This window comes from Ciconia boyciana, chromosome 13, assembly GCF_034638445.1.
Source record: "Ciconia boyciana chromosome 13, ASM3463844v1, whole genome shotgun sequence".
NCBI classification, from domain to species: domain Eukaryota; kingdom Metazoa; phylum Chordata; class Aves; order Ciconiiformes; family Ciconiidae; genus Ciconia; species Ciconia boyciana.
Genome location: NC_132946.1, coordinates 11367174 through 11388010, shown reverse-complemented (window position 1 = coordinate 11388010; position 20837 = coordinate 11367174). Strand labels below are relative to the sequence as shown.

The 20837-nt window shown below is 35.8% G+C and overlaps 1 protein-coding gene across 4 annotated transcripts in view; it reads right to left on the bottom strand.

Moving 5' to 3' along the window:
• SNX29 (sorting nexin 29) overlaps window positions 1–20837 on the bottom strand; it is a 145872-nt gene that overhangs the window by 35057 nt on the left and 89978 nt on the right. For 3 of the 4 annotated variants that reach the window (XM_072878059.1, XM_072878057.1, XM_072878058.1), the window contains one exon: window positions 1678–1817. In XM_072878059.1, coding sequence (XP_072734160.1) covers window positions 1678–1817 — 140 coding nt within the window. Of the gene's footprint in view, window positions 1–1677; window positions 1818–3849; window positions 3952–20837 lie in introns of those variants that run through there. The other variant, XM_072878060.1, reaches the window with a different exon arrangement.

Genomic DNA, 20837 nt, shown 5'->3' with positions numbered 1-20837 from the left:
GAGGAAAACTAGCTAGCCTCAACTTACGGATGTTATTCTGCATTACTGCTTGTCTGTGTGGAACTCAGAATAATCAATTATAACAAGCCAATCAAAAAGATGGGACCTTAAATAGCACACTGTTCAGAATTTATTTTCCTGCTCTACATTTAAAGCAGCAAGTTATGAAATGAAGTTGACAAGAAATTATCAGTTCACTACTTCACAAAGCTATACCTAACCATTTAAAATAAAATATAATTGGACAGGAAAAGCAAAAATTATTTGAGTTGAAAATTCAATTGCAAATGTATTTCGTATTTTCCCCCCTCTTCTTTAAAAAACAAAATGAAGTACAACATGAAGGACAACTTCTTTAAAATGACTTCACAAAAAGCCATGTATGGAAGTACTGGAAGTACTTGAAACCATTTCAATCTTTACAGCCCTTAGTCAAATTCTACAAAATAGGTTCTTAGGGAGAAAAAGGTAAGCGTCTTGAGATATTTGTCCCTACAGACATCATTTTGCCATTTATAACATCATCATCAAAATGTCTCATCAAATTGATTTTTGCTTTTTCAAATCCAGGAAAAACTGAAAAAACATGAATGCCACAAAATACATCTTGGCATTCTTCCATTTATCTATTATATTTTCTAATAAATACAGCTTTCTTGAAATAAAGTTTCAACTTGAAAACCTGAAACTCTGCACAAGACCATGCAAATAGTACAGCTAAGTATGTACACTTCTACTGAAACATATTAATTTTAAATTGGTGTTGATTCTGCAAATTGATCCATCCATGGATTCACACGCATGGATGCACAATCCCTGTGCAGAGCCTTGTGGACAGCAAATTTAATATGAGGGCTTACTATGAATGTGTGTTCAGTCTATACATAATTTGTACAAGTATAGTACTGAAAAACTATTATACTGAAAAACTATTTTACTGAAAAATTATTAATGAAAGAAATAAGTTAACACCACTTTCAAAACCAAATTTTCATTAATATTATTTCTTAAATAGTTCTAAATATAATTTACAAATACTGTAAAGAATGATATTTACAGCAAAATGGAAAGATTTTTAACAGATTATATCCCTTGTATGATTATATATCAAAGGGTTTGTTTTGAGATTCTTAACAGATGACTGTGTTAAACTATTTCTGGACATATTCAATGTTAACATTAATGAAATCAGAACATGTGTCAGCAGATTGCAAAGTTCAGCTAGAAAGAGTTCAACAGCTTGACTTTTTAATTTGTTTAGTAGAGTACCCTAATAGTGCTCCAAGCTCATGCCCCTAAATAAATTTAAAAACAAAATATGAACCCCACATAAACAAAAGAAAAACAAAAATGAAAAAGACCAAATAAAAGAGAAATTGAAAACACCTAATGTTTGAAGAGTACATATGGATGCAGATTTTGAGGTCACTTAGATATTTTTGAAAGCTTTACACAGTGATTTTTGGTCAAAGTCACCATTTAAATAAACAAAAATGACTACATATGTCATATATTCCTTTAAATATAACAAAAGCACTTCTAATTTGAACAGGAGCCTTCTATTTAAAAAAAAACCACTGTTCTAAAGATTTTGGAGATGTTGGCGTATTTTATATTTTAAATTAAATTGTGATGAAAAAAGCTTAATATTTTCTTGACTACTTGACAGATACTTACACAAAAAAGGGCATCAGCTGAGTAAGAGTCTCTTTTTTGGGATTGGCTGTGAATTCTGGCACAGTTTGAATAATTTTGTTCATTACATTCCTTAGGTAATTTTGTAGCTGCTTGCGTCGCTCTTCTACAAACTTTGCATCCTAAAAATAGAAAGGAAAAAATATAAATGGCGCAAAGAATATGTTTTTCAATTCTATAATGTAACTATACAGTCCTAATAAGCATAAAATCTGATCTTTTGATGATCTATGTTTATTAAGTCTATAGAAATATGTCGGCAATACGTAAAAAACCCTTGACCCTGTCCTTAGAGACAAAGGAAAATCATGCAACCTAATAAAAACCTGTTCCACAAAAACATCCACTGACAGGATGCCAAATTCTCTCCTTGGCAGAATGGTTCTTCTATGGACCAGAATTCTTTTCATAATAGTAGATCTCCATAAAATACTACAGTCTTAGAAAGGCAGTGCATAACAGCGGCATAGAGGCAGTGGCATAACAATTTACACAATTCTTTTTGAGATCCAGAATTACCAGTCTTCGCAGGAGGAAATACCAACTTCTTCCCACAATTTCTTCACAATTCATACTTTTCAGGTGTTGGGTACACAAACTCCAGAATGGATTAATATTTCTCCAGCTTTTTAATTATTATGTTAATAAATTATTATTTTGAGATGGAGTTCTCATATAGTAGATTGCTTTTTTAAAGACTATACCACAACTCTCATAAAAATGTTTTACAGGAGTTCCTACAGTATTTTAGATCTCAGGATTTTATACTATATTTGCCCCAATAAATAAAATAATTCTATAAACTCCACATTCTGCTGAGGGACGTACAAATTAAAAGTCTAACAACCAGCACAACGCCATGCATCCTGTAACTTACATCTAGCTTAAACTTCTTCCTGTGAGGGATCGCAATTACAGTGAACTATAATATAAAGTCTACACATTTCACACTAACATAAGACTGTAACAGGTTTACAATGAAATCAGGTGCTGGCTGGTTTGTGATACAGCCAGTATGCTCTATCTCAGAAATGCAGGCATTCTGATCACCTGGTTTAAATGGCAGAGCATGTTCTTTAGGCATGAAGCCAAAACTATTATTAGACAATTACAGCTCTCAAAGGAAGACTACTATCTATAAATGTGTCTATCCAACCTGTATTATTTATCTGTGTAAGAAAAGCCGTTGAAACAAATTCTTGTTTCTTGCAAAAAATGACAACCCACCAACAAAACACCATAAGTACATTTGACAACACTGAATAAATTCATTGTATTAAAAAGGTTCAAGCCATGCTGCCATGCATGGGATGCAAATCTGAAGATTATTCCTTCCTTAGGTAAAACAGACTAACTCATCATCAAAGCAGGGATGTTCCTTCGAATTCAGGACTCCTGTAGAATTCCTAGAACCTTTATTGACATTTTGTTCTGTTCTTATCTCTCATTAGGAGAAGTTACCAGGAACAGCAATATTTTTAGGAGACATAAGAAAATGAGAAAAGATTCTGAATGACATTTCTCAAAGTAGTAATTTAAATTCATAGAATTTAAAAAAAAAAAAAAAATCAACCAATGTTAAGTAAGGTACATTTGCAAATATTGGCAACTAATCCTGTATACTAAAAATAGCCTCACTTTTTATAATTTAAGGAAGTCTTTTCTGCTCTTGTCTTTTATTTGCATGTGATTACTTAATAACATGTAATTGTAATTGCTGAAGACATTCATACTTACAGGCTTCAAAAACTTGGGTAGCGCTTGTGTTGTTTAATTAAGTTCACAAAATTCCAAATATATACAGATTAATTTTTTTTGTTTTCTAGATATGAACTTACACAGATGTCCAGCCCTGTTTCACATTCCAGTTTTCCATTAATACATGTAATAATCAAGATGAGTGTGAAAATCAGAAACCCTATGTATTATATGGTTTCCTATTTCTTTTTTGTCAGTCACATTGTTTTTCAGCAACATACACACACTACACACACAAATTGTGTAGCAAGTTATTCTAGTGTTAACTGATTTACTGATAAATGAAGAAATGAAGTCTGAAAACTCTTGGAAACTGATACTTTATTAAAAAACAAAGCTGCATTGTTGACAGTTCATGCAATCCACTCTGCAGTCACTCACCCAGTACTCCACAACTGAGTACAGTTACTACTCAAACGGAACAGAGCAACAGCTTGCTCCGTGTCCCGCTGCACTGACGAAGTCTGGACAAATGTGTGGAACAGAAGTCTATACAAGCTGTTGGGAAATGTTAAAGCAAAAATTTTAATACGTGGCAACACATAATATTAGAATAAAATGGAATGCTAATAATAAATAAAAGTGTAGTGCAATACTAATTAACTAATTGACTAACATTAATTTTATTATTTTTCCTCTTTTCACTAAGATTTTTGTTCCTTCTGGATTCTTTGACTAGCTCAAGGAACAAACTTGTCTTCCCATCTTTTCACTCAAAGGATTTAAAGAATCACATCATCACATTGGTAGGGACACTTGCTACCACCCGCTGCGTGAGGCAGAAGACAAGAAAGTGTGGCACATAGGAGATCTCAGACAAGAAGAAAAAGTTCGTGGAACAGCTTTGGTTCTGACAGCTTTAACCACATGAGTAGTGGTGATGTTTGGCACGTGAGACCATTTCAATTATGGAGTAATCCTCTCCCCCGGTCTTACTTGACTGTGTATAATAGAGGAAGGAGAAGCATCGCTTTGCTCCACAAGCCTGCTCCCAGTGCAGACACAGCCTCAGCTTAGAGCCATTCCAAAGAACTGGCCTCACCCCCACTACACTTCCTTGATTGTACTTTCATCACTTCTATTAATTATGTTTTCAAGCTCCCAAGAAAATCTCCATTTTTAAAGTACCACATTCATTAGCACTTTTTCAGTTCTTAAGTTTTTTTGGTCACAAATCCTCAACAATAGTATGTTCAGTAAAATCATTTAAATTATGTTAAAATTTGCTCTTCAGCAGAAGCTGCATTCTTTTAGTATCTTCTGTACTGCACATGTATTTAAATAAATACATCTTCTTTCACAGGCAGGACCACTTTGTTAGAAACACAGGAGCAAAATGCTGAATGTAGGTACCTTCTATCCCTTATGTTATTGTAAAGAATCTCATTAACTACAGATAATAATGGCACAAAGGAGTTTTCTAATTAAGACCGCCAGAACATGCCTGGGGGATGCATTTTTGCTGTTTACAGCTGATCAAATTAGTGCTTATAATATAGCTATTTTTCTGCCATTTATTCAAGCAAAATACAGAAAATCTCAGAAATTAAGCTCAGCCTGAAAACAGTTAAAAATGCTCTTTTAGCCTGATATAAATTTGATCTCTAAAACAAACACTGAGCAATCTACCGTGAAATTCTGTACCATGTACTAAGGCCCATTGTCCTTACCAGAAGTAACGTAAACCAAGGTCAAAACGATTCAGCTGTAGGTCTATACTTCATCATTAAACATGCACTTTGCAACAGCAGGTCGGCTACTCAGGAATTATTTTACCACACAGTTGTTACTGCCAAGTTGTTGCAGTAATAAAGAGGTTTTGTCACAAAATAGTAAATACAATAATTGGTAATAGAAAAACACAATTGGTTCAAAGCCTGGACGATTTTTTCAGTCTCAAATTATAAAAAGGTAACTGTTACCCTCTTTTCATTAGACCCAATTATCTACAACTGAAATCTAGTTAGTATTTTATATTCCAACTCCTAAACAGTATTTTTATTTATAAGCAAAAAGTAAAGGGAAAGATTTTGCTTTGGATTTGTATCAGTGAAAAAAACCATACTTTTAGCACATATCTTTGGTGATTGTATGAGATTGTATCTGTCAATTCAAATCTACACTTGCATATCTAGTCACACAGGAAACAGCAAAGGTCTTCCCCTAAGATTCAATATACGGATTTATGTATGCTTGATATGAATGTACTGTGGAAACAAACATTTTCACAGTATTAAAGGTTAGATAATATAGTTTCATTTTTAGGAAGATAAATGTATGTATGGGAAGATAAAGTAACAGTGTTAAATAAACGCACACTTTCAAGATCTCACTGAAGAGAGATCCTGCTGAAAAAGGAGACCTGCGCTCAAAAATATGGATGGGTATTATTACAAAGATCAAAGGTATTTTCTGAAAATCAGGTAAGAAAAATGTATAAAAGAAACAGAATGAGTAAGATGCATAAATAGCAGGTCCTGCCTCTAACAAGAAAAAAGAACTTGTGTCTTGAATCATCAAGCCAATCATTTGACCAGCTGGGATCCAAATCACAATGAAGATCTTTTCTTTGCCTCATAAATGCCTCTTTTTAATTGCAGGAATGCTTTATGAATTTTACCTGCCTTTATTACATATGTTGCTTTTTTGAAAAAACAGCACTAGCAGGAACTCTGGACAAAAACCAGTAAGTTATTTCAAATCTGGCTATAAAAATAAATTTTGAATAATTGTGACACTGATTTTTTTTTCTTCCAGAAGCACATACCAAAAATGGCACTAAAACCAGCATTATACATATCTGGTTCCTATACTTTCAAGGGCCGTAACTGCTTATAGGACACAAATTCTATATAATTTGAAATTATTACAGAAAAAATAGACTGTTTAAGTTTTTCTTCATTTTTATATAGAACATACTAGATCCTTCCATAGCCAATTTGGGAGCACATGTTTTTAACCATTTTCCTGAGTCAGGCCATAGTTGCTGTTTCTACAAATCTTTCCATGAAGGTGTTTGAACAATTGGCTACAATCTTACTAACTTTAAAACCAAAAGGCAAGGCTAACTGGCCCTTTCAGTTCTTGTAACTGGGTCCAGTGGTAGACTAAATGATCCTACCAAACTTGAAGAAATTTAACTCTTAACTATTACTTGTAAAATATCTCCTACTGTATTCATGATAAATCTAATCCCTGATCCCATGGCACTTACAGGGGGCAAAAGAGTATTCAAAGAAGGTAGGAGCTCTGCTTTCAAGATTCGAGATTTCTTGTCCATTTAAAAGATAAACTCTTTGGAGCCATATATCCTCAGTGTAAGGGATTATTTATGGACAGCTACTACCACTCTTTGTAATGATGCTGAAATTACCTTATTGTACGTGAAAAGCAGCTCCAATCTGACCAAAGAGAAAGCCTCACATATTCAGCACCACCTGATTAACAATCCAGGAAAGCATTTTGTGCTTAGAAAAGGAATTAGTATGTGGAGGGATACATTGCCTACAATTATAATCCATTGCCCTTCCTAATTGATTAATGTGCTAGCTTTGACTGGGATAGAGTTAGTTTTCTTCACAGTAGCTAGTATGGGGCTATGTTTTGGATCTGTGCTGAAAACAGTGTTGGTAACACAGGGATGGTTTAGTCCCTGCTGGGCAGCGCTTACACAGAGTCAAGGCCTTTTCTGCTCCTCACCCCACCCCACCAGCGAGGAGGCTGGGGGGGCACAAGGAGTTGGGAGGGGACACGGCTGGGACAGCTGACCCCAACTGACCAAAGGGATATCCCACACCATATGGTGTCGTGCTCAGCCTATAACGCTGGGGGAAGAAAGAGGAAAGGGGGGACGTTCGGAGTGATGGCGTTTGTCTGCCCAAGTCACCGTTAGGCGTGATGGAGCCCTGCTTTCCTGGAGATGGCTGAACACCTGCCTGCCCATGGGAAGGAGTGAAGGAATTCCTTGTTTTGCTTTGCTTGCGTGCACAGCTTTTGCTTTACTTATGAAACGGTCTTTATCTGAGCCCACGACTTTCCTCGCTTTTACTCTTCCGATTCTCTCCCCTATCCCACTGGGGGGAAAGTGAGCAAGCGGCTGGGTGGTGCTCAGTTGCCGGCTGGGGTGAAACCACAACAATTAAGAATCTCTCTTTCCCTGTTAGAAGAAAGAGTACTACACAGAGAGGGACTCAGTTACATTAAAAATACAGACAGATTCTGATATACATCTGTAGGGCATCTTGGCCACATTTACCACCAATTGATGCAGAGTAAACTTATATTGTAAAAAAATTGTTAATTGAGACTTAACAAACCAGCATTCACCTGGCATATTTTCTGAAAAATAAAGCTGCTACTGTTTCTGCACAAACTACTGTCAAAGTTATTTCCTAGCCCACAGTTCAAGAGCAGATACTTTTGATTAAGAGTCCACAAAATTTCAGTTAACAAGCAAAACCACTTCAGATTGTAGAAGCATCAAAACACATCTGGGAAAATATTTTTAATCTGAAACTGATGTCTCCCAAAATATTTTATGAAATTCTTTTTGACTGAGAATTTGCCAAGTTTCTGCCCACAGCAAAATGCTAGTGTCAAATTACAAATCTCTAAAAACGAGAATACATAATGGAAATCTTATAGACTCTCAACAGATATTATAAGATTATGTTAAGCTATAAAACTAAAAAGCAGAGTCTAATGTACCATATTTTATGGTATGCTGTTTTGCAATTTTTCATTACAAGCCAAGTTCATTCCAACTTGCAGTTTAAATTGTTTCACACAACTGCTGGTCTTTCATATACACTGTTAGTCTGTAACAGATGGCAAAACATTGATGTTCTTCATTATTAATGGAACAGCTCACTTAAGATGTTTCAAATATTTTCCATGAGCTGTTGGAAATGGTATGATTGCCATGGTTACCTGCCATGATTTAGGGACAGATAAAACACTTTTCTATTCTGAGTTTGGTGCTGTTGCAATCAACATAAAATGCACTGCTTCTGATGTTTCTAACCATTACTTATCATTTAACTAACCTCCTATTGTTAGCACTGGGGAAAAAAAAAAAACCACAAACAAAACCAAACAACAAAACAGCTCAGGGCTCAATCCGACTCCATTAAAATAAAAGGAAATATGGCTTTAGGACTTTGATGAGAGCTGTATCAGCCTCTGATACCACACAATGTATCCCATCCTAAATAAAGCTGACAATAGTGCTATTCAAAGATGAACGCAAATGCAGAAATAAACTCAGATTATTCCAATGTAGCCTAATATCTTTCACCATCTTGGTCAACCAGTCTTAGCAAAATGATCATATCAGTTTTTGTCTATTTACAAGACAGAATCACAGAATCACAGAATCATATAGGTTGGAAAAGACCTTTAAGATCATCGAGTCCAACAGTAAACCTAACACTACCAAGACCACCACTACACCATGTCCCTAAGCACCTCATCCAAACGTCTTTTAAATACCTCCAGGGATGGCGACTCAACCACTTCCCTGGGCAGCCTGTTCCAATGCTTGATAACCCTTTCAGTGAAGTAAAATTTCCTAATACCCAGTCTAAATCTCCCCTGGCGCAACTTGAGGCCATTTCCTCTTGTCCTATGTCTTGTTACCTGGGAGAAGAGACCAACCCCCACCTGGCTACAACCTCCTTTCAGGTAGTTGCAGAGAGCAATAAGGTCTCCCCTCAGCCTCCTTTTCTCCAGGCTGAACAACCCCAGGTCCCTCAGCCGCTCCTCATCACACTTGTGCTCCAGACCCTTCACCAGCTTCGTTGCCCTTCTCTGGACACGCTCCAGCACCTCAATGTCTCTCTTGTAGTGAGGGGCCCAACACTGAACACAGTATTCGAGGTGCGGCCTCACCAGGGCCAAGTACAGGGGCACGATTACTTCCCTAGTCCTGCTGGCCACACTATCTCTGATACAAGGCAGGATGCCATTGGCTTTCTTGGCCACCTGGGCACACTGCTGGCTCATATTTAGCCAGCTGTCAACCAACACCCCCAGGTCCTTTTCTGCCTGGCAGTTTTCCAGTCACTCCTCCCCAAGCCTGTAGCATTGCATGGGGTTGCTGTGACTCAAGTGCAGGACCCAGCACTGAGCCTTGTTGAACCCCATACAATTGACCTCGGCCCATCGATCCAGCCTGTCCAGATCCCTCTGCAGAGCCTTCCTGCCCTCAAGCAGATCAACACTCCCGCACAACTTGGTGTCATATGCAAACTGACTGAGGGTGCACTCGATCCCCTCATCCAGATCATTGATAAAGATATTAAACAGAACTGGCCCCAACACAGAGCCCTGGGGAACACCGCTTGTGACCGGCCACCAACTGGAGTAAACTCCATTCACCACCACTCTTTGGGCCCGGCCATCCAGCCAGTTCTTTACCCAGCGAAGAGTACACCCGTCCAAGCCATGAGCAGCCAGTTTCTCCAGGAGAATGCTGTGGGAAACCGTGTCAAAGGCTTTACTGAAGTCTAGATAGACAACATCCACAGCCTTCCCCTCATCCACTAGGCGGGTCACCTTGTTGTAGAAGGAGATCAGGTTGGTCAAGCAGGACCTGCCTTTCCTGAACCCATGCTGGCTGGGCTTGATCCCTTGGTTATTCTCTACATGCCGTGTGATGGCACTCAGGATGATCTGCTCAAACTGTTCCACCAAACTGTTAACCTCAAGACACCAAACTGTTAACCTCAAAATGAAGATGGAAATCAGAAGCTGAAATGGGAGCTAATTAAACATTCAATTGCTGAGTCATTCTTACTGGTTTGTGATTAAAAAATAGTTAGATAGCAAGTATTAATTTTTACAGGCTAATCGACACCTTTGCAAAGGTCACAATAAAGCATGACTTGAATACGCCTGTCCTTCAGTAATCACTGCATCATGAAACAGTTTTATGGAGGTACAGTTTCCAATACTAAATATACCAAATACTACCATACTATACATAAATCATCTCAAAATTATTGAAACTACATGAGCTTAAAATTTCTATTGTACTTGTATTGCCAGTTTCTGTATGGCAGAATCAGGCTAGCGTTATACAACAAAACAAGGGTATACAATACATGAAATTGCCATTTTTCCCAACCCACTGTGAGATTTTTTTTTGTACATTTACTGTTCAGTGGAACAAACAGGAATTTAAGAGCATGAGATACAAAGAAGAAATCAAGGAACTGACAGTTTTGAAAAGAAATCTATCTTTCTCTAAACAGAGGCTTACTCCATAATTGTAATTATTACTCTGTGTTTCTCTACTAAAATAGTTGATGCATTTGCATCTCCAACTATGGGTTCATTTCAGTGATACCAGAAAGTAAGTAATGCTTTTAGATAAAGTCATTTGAAAAAGGCATTGCTGCAAAACCATCCAGCAGCAGACATGCTAAGGGTGAGCTATGGTCCTGTCAATGGCCTCAGTCTAGCACAAATTTATGTGCACAACTGCAACATTTTCATTAGCATTTCTCTTTTTTTGAGACTTGAGGCATCTCCTGCAGTACTACGCAGAGCTGCTCAGCACAGCCTAACTGTTCAGTAAGGAAATGGTTGCTTGGTAGCTGTGCCAGCCTTCTCAGGTAAGCAGAAGTGCTGCAAGCTCAATCTATGCAAATACGGTTTTTATTCAAATGTTAATTTTTGAAAAAAGTCTTACCTTTGAGTAAGAGGGTAGTTTATATATCACAGCATTATAGCTACTAAGGTTTATAGTCATACTAAGGTTTTGTCTGTGCTTTCTTAGAATACAATGTTTCTGTATAGCATCCTCTAAGCAAGTCCAGAGCACAAGCATGTTAACAGATACATAAAAGCATGTAGTCCCCAGGCCCTATCAAAACAACAGACAATCCCATTTTGATAAATTCTTCCCCCTTGTAATAAATCTCATTCAAACTATGTCTTGTACCTCTCTAAATTGGCTCAGACATTTACAGAATCCTGGAACCAAGTATGTTTCTTAAGATACCTGGCATTTTCAAGCTAGCAATATCGTCCATCCAAAAGGCTAAACTTTCTCAAAACCCTCTTTGAGAAAAAGTGTTAAAAATGAATAAATGTATCAACAGAAAAAAAGAAAGCTTGGGAATAAAACTAAAACTGATCTCTTTTTAGTCTTGTGTTTAATGCCACTGTTAGGGAAAGAACTCAATTGGTAATGTTATGCTAACAAAATCCAGTGTCATCTAAATATTTTGTTATTTAAAGACATAAATGCCAACCATGTGTCAATTTGACAACTGGTCAGGAATCCACTGTTCATTAAAAAGCACCAATAGAAAACTGCAGCCTATAGCAAGACCCCTAGGGCTTATCTTTTGCTCTGCTATTGAACAGGGAAATTCTATTTTTGTTTTCTCCTCAGACCAAGTATTATCAGCCTACTCTTTATTTTTATTCAGAAGTTTCTGGCAACTACCACAACAGTTCATGAAACTGAGATCCATTTTTTCACTAGCCTATATTACAGTAATAACTATCAACAATATTAGTTAAAATGTGTCTCAGTTCAGTGCTTCCCCCCCAACACTGCAGTTTTCTTTCTTGTTTTCTTTCTTTTATCAGGTTTGGAAATACCCTGAAGACCAATAAAGACAGACTCTAAATTTAAAACAACAAAAAAAAAATCCCAAAACCCTTTAGAAACATGGTACATACAGTGCTTACAGTGTACAAGCCTATATATACAAGCTTACAGTGATGCCTTCCCTTAAAAATAAAATAATAAATTAATTTTAAAAAATAAAAAAACCACTGCAAAGAGCCAAACCCACAAACAGGTTAACGAAAAACTACAATTTCTCTTCTACCCTCTCAGCAAGTGAAACAAATTGCTTTCAAAATTCCCCACAAAGTTCAGTAACAATCATTTCTCTACCGCATTTCAATAAAAATTTTCCCTTCCCAGTAAAAACCTTCAAGTAGAACTTATGCGACTTGTCTTGTGTTGGATGATTCCAGCAAGATACTAAGAGACTAGGGATGGGTGCAGACTGCCACAGAACTGCTGAAAGAGGATGGTTCCAGGGAGCCATACAACGGCCACTTCCACTCTCTAACCTCTGGCTAACCTCTCCCCTGACAGATCTGGCTAAGACTACAGCAGTCTTGCTCAGTCTGCTGAAAACCAGCAACATCTAAGACATCTAAAGGAGATCTGCAAGAAGGCTGCTAGCTTCTGGCTACTGTCTGTCTACACCTGTGGGCTGACAGTATCCAAATATGTTTACCTGAAATGTTTTAACTCTAGCAAGTAAAAGTATGATTTTGGGGAAAAAAAAAAAAAATCATTAATACAGCAGTTTACCATCCCAACTGCCAAACAGTAGCAGGATACAAGATGGTCTTTGAACTTTACTCCCACTCTAAAGACTAGATGCTCCTTTAATAGAAATTTTATTTAGATACACTCTGATAGGACAATTCTATTTTATAAAATAAAAATTGAATGAATGAGGAATATTGATATCAAATGCCCATTATTTATAGTGCCTTCATGTAAAGATATTTTACATGGTACAATGAGGACAATCAGATTTTTCATGCAGGAAGTGTCTCCAGCGTTTCACAGGATCCAAAGTATTCAATAGTTAGTTTTCTCCACTAAAAAATTAACGTTGTTGTTATGTTGTATGTTATGTATGTTATGTTGAATATGTTTAGTACTAGCAATCACCCAAAAAGCTGTAGAGCAATTAAGATTAGAATTTGCCGATATTTATAAAACAATACATTTCGGGGGGGGGTGGGGGTGTAAAATCAAGCATATTGATAGGTACAGAAAGACAGAAAAATGTGGATAAAATTTCAGATTCAGAGAAAGGAGATTTTAGTTTTATTTCTGTAATTAGGTGTCCCTGCTAAGGTCTCTTTGAAAGGAAATTTATTAATTCAAGTAACTTGGTAATTTAGCATCACAATAAGAAATAAATTTAGAAAATTATTTTTATATTTTCATTTTATACCAGGAGGCTACTAGAATACCTAAATAATGCATGAGTTGTTATAAAACTGCAATATTTTTATCTAGCAGTTGTCCAAGCAGCATGTAAATTACATTACTTTCTTTTTTTCCCCCATAACGTCATGATGTAAAGCAACACCATCTGAACTGTTTCTATGGGCTCTATCTTCAATAATATGTTAGAATAAATTGCTTCTCTTAACTATAGGATTACAAAACACCTCTTGACAGGCAAAATTTTGTTTTGTAGACCTTAAATATTCTGTGTTCCTTCTTCCTAAAATTCAACAGCAATTAATAGCAAATTTTTGTAACTTGAAAAATAAAAGACTCAATTCACTATTTTCATGAAATGTTACACTTAAGCACCAAATGAACACATTAATTCAGTGAGACATTCTGAAAGAGATGGAGAAGTCCAAGTTGGCAAAGTGTTTACCTTTTAAATTAAACCACCGAAAATGAAATATACTACTCTGCACTGTGCTAGCTTTAACCTTCATGCTGAGTTTCAGGTAACCCAGACATTTCATACCACAGAACTTGAAGATGAAGTGTTTGCTATAAAGTATTTGTAATAGAAAAGCCAACCATTTCCTACTGACTTATTTCTCTTCTCTGAGATAGTGATACGACAAAAAAATGGAAATGAAGAATTGAATGCTCTTTTCTAAGTGCTGTATACATAAAACATCAACTGCAGTCTTTTCCAGTAGAAAATCCAAAGGATCTGGATTCAAAATCTGAAATACTCTGTAGTCCCCCTTAGTGTGCAGGTGACAGTGACAGAAAAGAGGTGCGCTGTGACTAGAAATCTGAATAATTATGCCAAGTATGAAATTATTTTTATTTCTATCTGTACGGTACTTCAATTAAGTTACCTATTTGAAAACTAGATTGTATTAATTTAATCTCAGTGGCTATTTAAAGCTCATACTTCTTTGAGAATTAAACTTTCCAGTTATGAAGTAACATGGTGAACTTAGAGGACAAAGCTTCTTGTATAGCTTAGAATGCCATAAAAACCAGTGTTATGGAATTAACACATATGGCTATACATATGAGATTAATTTGAGTTCCTTTCACAATCTGAACACAATACAAATGGATCCCTTCCTTTTCTTTTTAACCACACTACAGCACAAGCATGTCTGTCAAATTTATATTAGCTACGGTTTTTGCTAAAACCCACAAGGCAAAATAGTATATGAAAATAACTCAATATACTAGTTAAGTCCACTAAGAGGGTTGAAAATTAAAATCTATTCGCTTTGAAAATCAAGAATAATATAGAATTTAAGCATCTATATTACATCATCCAAAAAATCAAATTAAGTAAGCATTAATGAAAGCAATTCTTAACTTCAAATTTTTAATATATAACTTAAGGATTTATATTTCCAAAGCTTTTCTCCTTTAATAAATGTATTCTGTTTCTGAAACATCAGAGAGTCATAATTTTCTACTAATTCTACTTGAAGACATCGGATATCAAAGCTTAGTACTAAGAAATATTATTTAGCCCACTGCCCCAAAGGCATTAGCTAGAAGTTTTGCTTTCTTCTCTGCTTTCTAAATCACAGCTCCCTACGACAGTATGACTTTGACAAACTAATTTGATGAAGGATAGTTTCTTTGAGCTCTAAACCCCATAAAGTACAAAAGCACATATATCTGGACTTCTGATTTTAATGCAAGTCAAACACATACTTAAATTTTAGGAAGTCCTGAAGTGCTTTGCTGAATCAGGACACAAAAACACCCAAGCCTGGAATGAAATTACTTCCGTCCCTAAGATTCTGAATCATCCTCTTTCAAGCATTCCATATTTCTTCTGTTATTGTTTATGTACTAGTTAAACAGGAATTGGTACGCTTCCTATTTTAAAATACGTATTTCAAACACTACCAGTGCATTAACTATTACACTCACATTTGCTATCATGGCAATAAAATGTAGATTGGACAAATGCATGCAACTCGTGAATTAATTCCTTTAAACCATGAACATGATTTTCCATGTCAGTCTAGAATTACTGGTAGTGTTTTTATTATTGTGATGATCTAGCATATTTATTGGAATAGTAGCAAAGTTGGAAAAATATGAACACAGGGTGTTCTCCAGATCTGAAAGATGCAGGAAGTCTCATTCCTGCTTTCTGTCAGTCCTGAATGCTCATCTGTGACTCAACAGTATCTCAGTTTCACTGGATCACGATAGCAAAATACATACTGTGTTAATGTATGTATACAAACTATGCAATGTACTGTGTAATGTAGTGAGCATAGGACAATAAACACTGAATTTTGAACTCATATTCTGTGTTGTAAATGTGACTGATTATGGCAAACACACAGGTCTTGTCTTGAGGAGGCAGAAATAGCTCTATTGAATATGTTAATAACCTTAAAAGAAAATTATGTGGCATCAAGTTCTCTGAAAATTACTAGCAAAACAAGTAGGGTTTTTTCCCAAACAGCTATCTCATAAAATCATTCATCTCTCTCCTCAGCCCAACCCAATAGCAGTTACCCCCCTCTTTCCCACAGAAAAATACTTCCACAAAAGTTAACAAGAAAAGCTTAAACACCAGAACTGGATCTTAGATACTAGCAGATATATGAGCACCTCATGTGACAGAGACAGTAGAAAACAAGTGAAAAAGAAGAAGCAGAGGATCCAGTACTGGGATCTTCACGGAAGTGCACTGGTCTGGTGACCTCCGTCCCCAACTCAGAAAGGTTCCCCTCAGGGGAACCTCAAGGGCAGCTTACCACTCAACCACAAACTCTGAAATGTAATACAGGACAGTACTGCTTCCTTGACCTATGCATGATGAAAAGCCTTGCAGCTTTTTCCCTTGCTTCTTTCTACCAAACTCAGGGGGGGCTTCCTTAAAAAAACCTTATTCCTCTCATGCTCCTCCTCCTCCTCTTACCCCTTTCCAAGGGGAGTTTAGTACTTCCATCGCCAGGTCTACAAAACAGCTTTAAAAGGGTACCTGTCTCTGAATAGACAGGTCCTGCTGGCCCAAAATGGCAGATCAACTTTTAACAGTAAGGAAATACATAACAAGGGTTACACATCAATGGCATAATGTGAAACCCTTACGAGCAAAAATATTAAAATTTAAACTCTAATTTGAACGGCCTCGAATTACTTCACATATATACATACATACACACACACAGAGCCAGACAACTCTTTACTTGATAAACTTTTAAAAAACAATAAATATTATAAGACACAAGCTATATTCTGTTTTCTTTTACTTGCAATAAAATCTTTATGTTCTATACCTTTTAATCCTAAAATCGTTATCCTGCAGACTGTCTTAAACTCTTCACTATCTTCAGCAACAAGCAAACAGACCAGACACTGATAAAAAAGTAGCTATGCTGGCAGGAAAAAAAAAAATTGAAGCCATCTGCACTGTTAGTGCAAAGGCAGGATTTCCACTAACATAAATGGGAGAAAGATAAAGTCCCTGGCGAACAGAACTTGCAGAATTACAAAATACATTCCAGAAGCCAACTTCATATATATCCTAAATGCTGTCTTTGATGTTGTCATATGTGTACATATGTGTATATACGTATGTATATACAGATAGATATCTTTTAAGATACATACACATAATATTTACAAACTCTTAAAAATAATTACATACACGAAGTAATCTACAATTTAGCTTAGTCGCTGATAGGTGAGAGGGACATTTACTTTATTGAACTAACATTTGGGCATGAAACAAGCTATGGCTAGAGAAACAGCTCACAGACTTCAGTTGCACAGGCTAAAACTGATAATGTTGCTCTCAACATTTTCTCCTAGACAGAAAACTTATTTTAGATTTCTGTATTGTTCCTCCTATGCAGTTGAGGAGTCATGGCAAAGTCACTCTCTTCTAATCTCAGAAAAGTACTGTGTATTCTTTCCATATGGGTTATCTGATGTTTTAAAGGAAAGCAAAGGATATCATGGAGTCAAGTTCGCACTCAGTGAAAAGCTACCTTATTCAATTTCTACACACTGAGACAATCACTGAATTCACATCTTCAGTGGAAGCAAAGAACCATTTCTATTTTGATATGTCCTCTATTGGGACAATACCCTTGCAAGAAGATACTTAATTAGATTTTTACTCAGTTACTAAAATCCATTCTTTAAGTGTTATAATCTGCCCAATGCAGAAGTAGCAACTGAGATTTTAAGGACACTGCAATATTAAAAAAATTGGAATAATAGGTCCAGTAAATACTCACGTATTATTACGTAACCATCTGAAAGCAACATTTCAAGAAGTGAGACACCAACACAGCACCAACAAAGGTTCAGAAGCTAAATGTAAGGGCTCATCTTAAATGAAAAAAATTAAGCTATACTTCTATGCAAAAGTATACAGGGATCCCTTTGCAATCAAGTATTATGACTGTATGAAGCTTCTCCTCATGAGCATCACACAACTCAGCACACTCTAGACCTAAAGTGTGCTGGCTTACAGAACCAAACCAGTCCTTTGGACATTAGGAACCAGACAGTAGTTACAGGAAGGCAGTAGTCACAAAGACTTAAACTGTGATAATGGAAGTATGAATTCAAAAGATCCAAAGTACCTGAAGGCTAGCTAAAAGGCAAAAATCTATTTCATGCAAGAAAAACATAGTTTGAAATTACAAGCATTGGTATATACACCTACATATAAAATACTAAGCAAACCATAAACCAAGCTGATACACAGGGAGCATGTTTTAAAATTAAAAACAAGCAGTTCAAGTGGTAAAAATACAGTTCAAATTTGTAAGTTTTAAATAAAATGAGCTGCACTTTAAAAAAGAAGTTAAAAATATATATGACATTTCTCTTATACAGACAACAAAAGAGAACAAATAGGTTTCTTGTTTTCACTCAAACAAAACATGGATAAAGTGAAGGAAGAACACTTGTTCTTGCAAGGACTACTTATAAAGATTTTGACAACTATTTGCTACTAGCACTGAAAGATCATTAGTAGAAAATATACAGCATGGGGACTAGTATATATGAAACTTAATACATGGAGTCTTGCAAGCATTATTGTTGTATTTTCCTTCAGCAATTAAATTATCTTTCTGACTTGATTCAAAGCAACGTTTATAAATCAAATTATTCTTTTCATTGCTTTACATTAGTTCTAACTTACTATATTCAAATGTTTAAACTGGTAACACTGAAAATAAGGTTACCAACCTGAAAGGCAAATACACACTCTTCTTTGTAATTGAAAAAAGGTTACTTGTCCAAAGCAGTATTCTCTCCTCTTCTCTGTTAATTTTCTACTAATTGGTTTTCTGTCTATTAAATGTATGTTTCCTCAAGCATTAAAGCAGTTTCTAATGCTACATACATAATTTGTTGAAAGATCATGAACATGAACTGTTAAGGTAAGTTGTCCCAACTTAAGGCAAACAAGTGAAAGGCAAAAATACATTAAAAACTTAATAATTAGAATTAATATAAATATTCAATTCTTAATCTATTGTTTTACAATTGTTAAATATTTTCAGATTTCACTGCTACTCGATGACAATATATACGCAATAATAAATACTTGATTTTCTTATCTTTTAAAATCCTCATTCAGCTGAAATTCTGCTTTCTTTTTGCATCTTGCCTGTGTCAAACTCTGCAACTTTGCATTTGAACCTGATCTCCCTGATTGCTGTTGCAATAAGCAGGAAAATTATGCATGAAACTTAATAGATCTCCATAGTTTTTTCTACATTACTCTCTTCTAGTCAAGTTCCCTCCTCAGAGCTCTAATATTTTGCAATAGCAAAACAGTGGATAGCATTTTGTGACTCTGCAGTAGTGGTTCTAGGTCATTCTGTAGAACATGGTGTCCTCTTGTGGTCTTGGAGGTTCCCTCAATCTGAGACACATAACTGAACACCAAATTTAGTGCTGGTATCAAGGGAGGTATCAATTACAGCAAAACCCTCTTTCAATGCCACTAACATTTAGAATAAGCTTATCACCTTAATTAGCCTTGCAGTACCAAACACAGTGTATTGAAGATATGCAATGAATAACATCATTCAGGTACAGACCTGAAGGATATAAAAGCACACAACACCATTTTCCAAAACCTGTAAAATAGTCATTTTTAGCCATTTCCACATGGAGGACTATGTTTTACCAATATGTTATTTGGGCACCTAATAACACTGAGGATTTGTAAAGGATATGAAAACCATAGATTGACATCAACTGAATAGAGATACTTTTGTTAGCAGAATTTAGCTACTGAAACTGCTCTTTAGACACTAATTTAAGATTGTATTGATTAATCTAGAAATGAGAAGACAGCTGCAATTCTATTAAAAACAGTATAACTAATATCAGAGAGAAAAATTTTCCATTGAGATCTAACAGCTTATCTAACAGGGAACATGCTTTGGTAGCCACTAAAGTTAAAAAAGCAGTATTGGAAAAAGTAGTACTGACAATATCTCTTCTAATGCTTATTACCAAACATTTGCATGTATAACATCCTGCACAAATCCGTCATCCTAAACTGAAAGTTCTACAGAATTCCAAGACAGATATTCCCACATGAATTAATTAATTTTACACTGAATTTTTAAACCTTCTATTTACTTCAACTTGCTCTGTCATAGAAAGGAGGGCCATCTCAAGGCCATTAACCCGTCTCAGTCAGTCACACAGTGCAATGTGTTCCAAGGGGCTACTAATTCTGCTGGATCTATAGGGTAATTGTTCCTGAAGCATGATCCACCATACTGCACAAAACCATGCAATATTTCTAAATGCAATACATACTATGACATGGTACAGAAAATAGCACCACTATAATAGGATAAAAATTTGCCTACACAATGTGCTGTGGAAATAAGCTCTTGTGTGATAAACTGAGGTAAACTCTTGCAAAGCTGATATGAAAGCGCCACTTTGTGACTTGCAAGCTATTTACAGCAGGTAGGCAGAAGTATAATTACTAATCAGTTCCAATTACACAACTGGCTTATGTCTCATCATAGGAGTCTTTCAGGAGTGCAATGGATGGGACCCATTTCTTACTGTAAAGAAAAGATACTTTTTCTGAGATCTAATATGACAGGAAAGTGATTGTTTGTTTATGCATGATTAAGGTAGAATTTTGGCTCAAAGCTAAAGCACTGAAAGAATAAGTGATGCAAAATTTTTAATGAGTTGCTCAACTGATAATTTTGTATGCATCAATTGTGCAACCGAAGTTGTAATTCAATTAGTATTTAAAGTAATTAAGGATGAAAGACTATTTAAAAAAGCTTACAAGAAGGCTTTCATAATTTACTGAAGTGGCTGATACTCCATCACTTCAAAAAAGGAGAATTAGTTACGT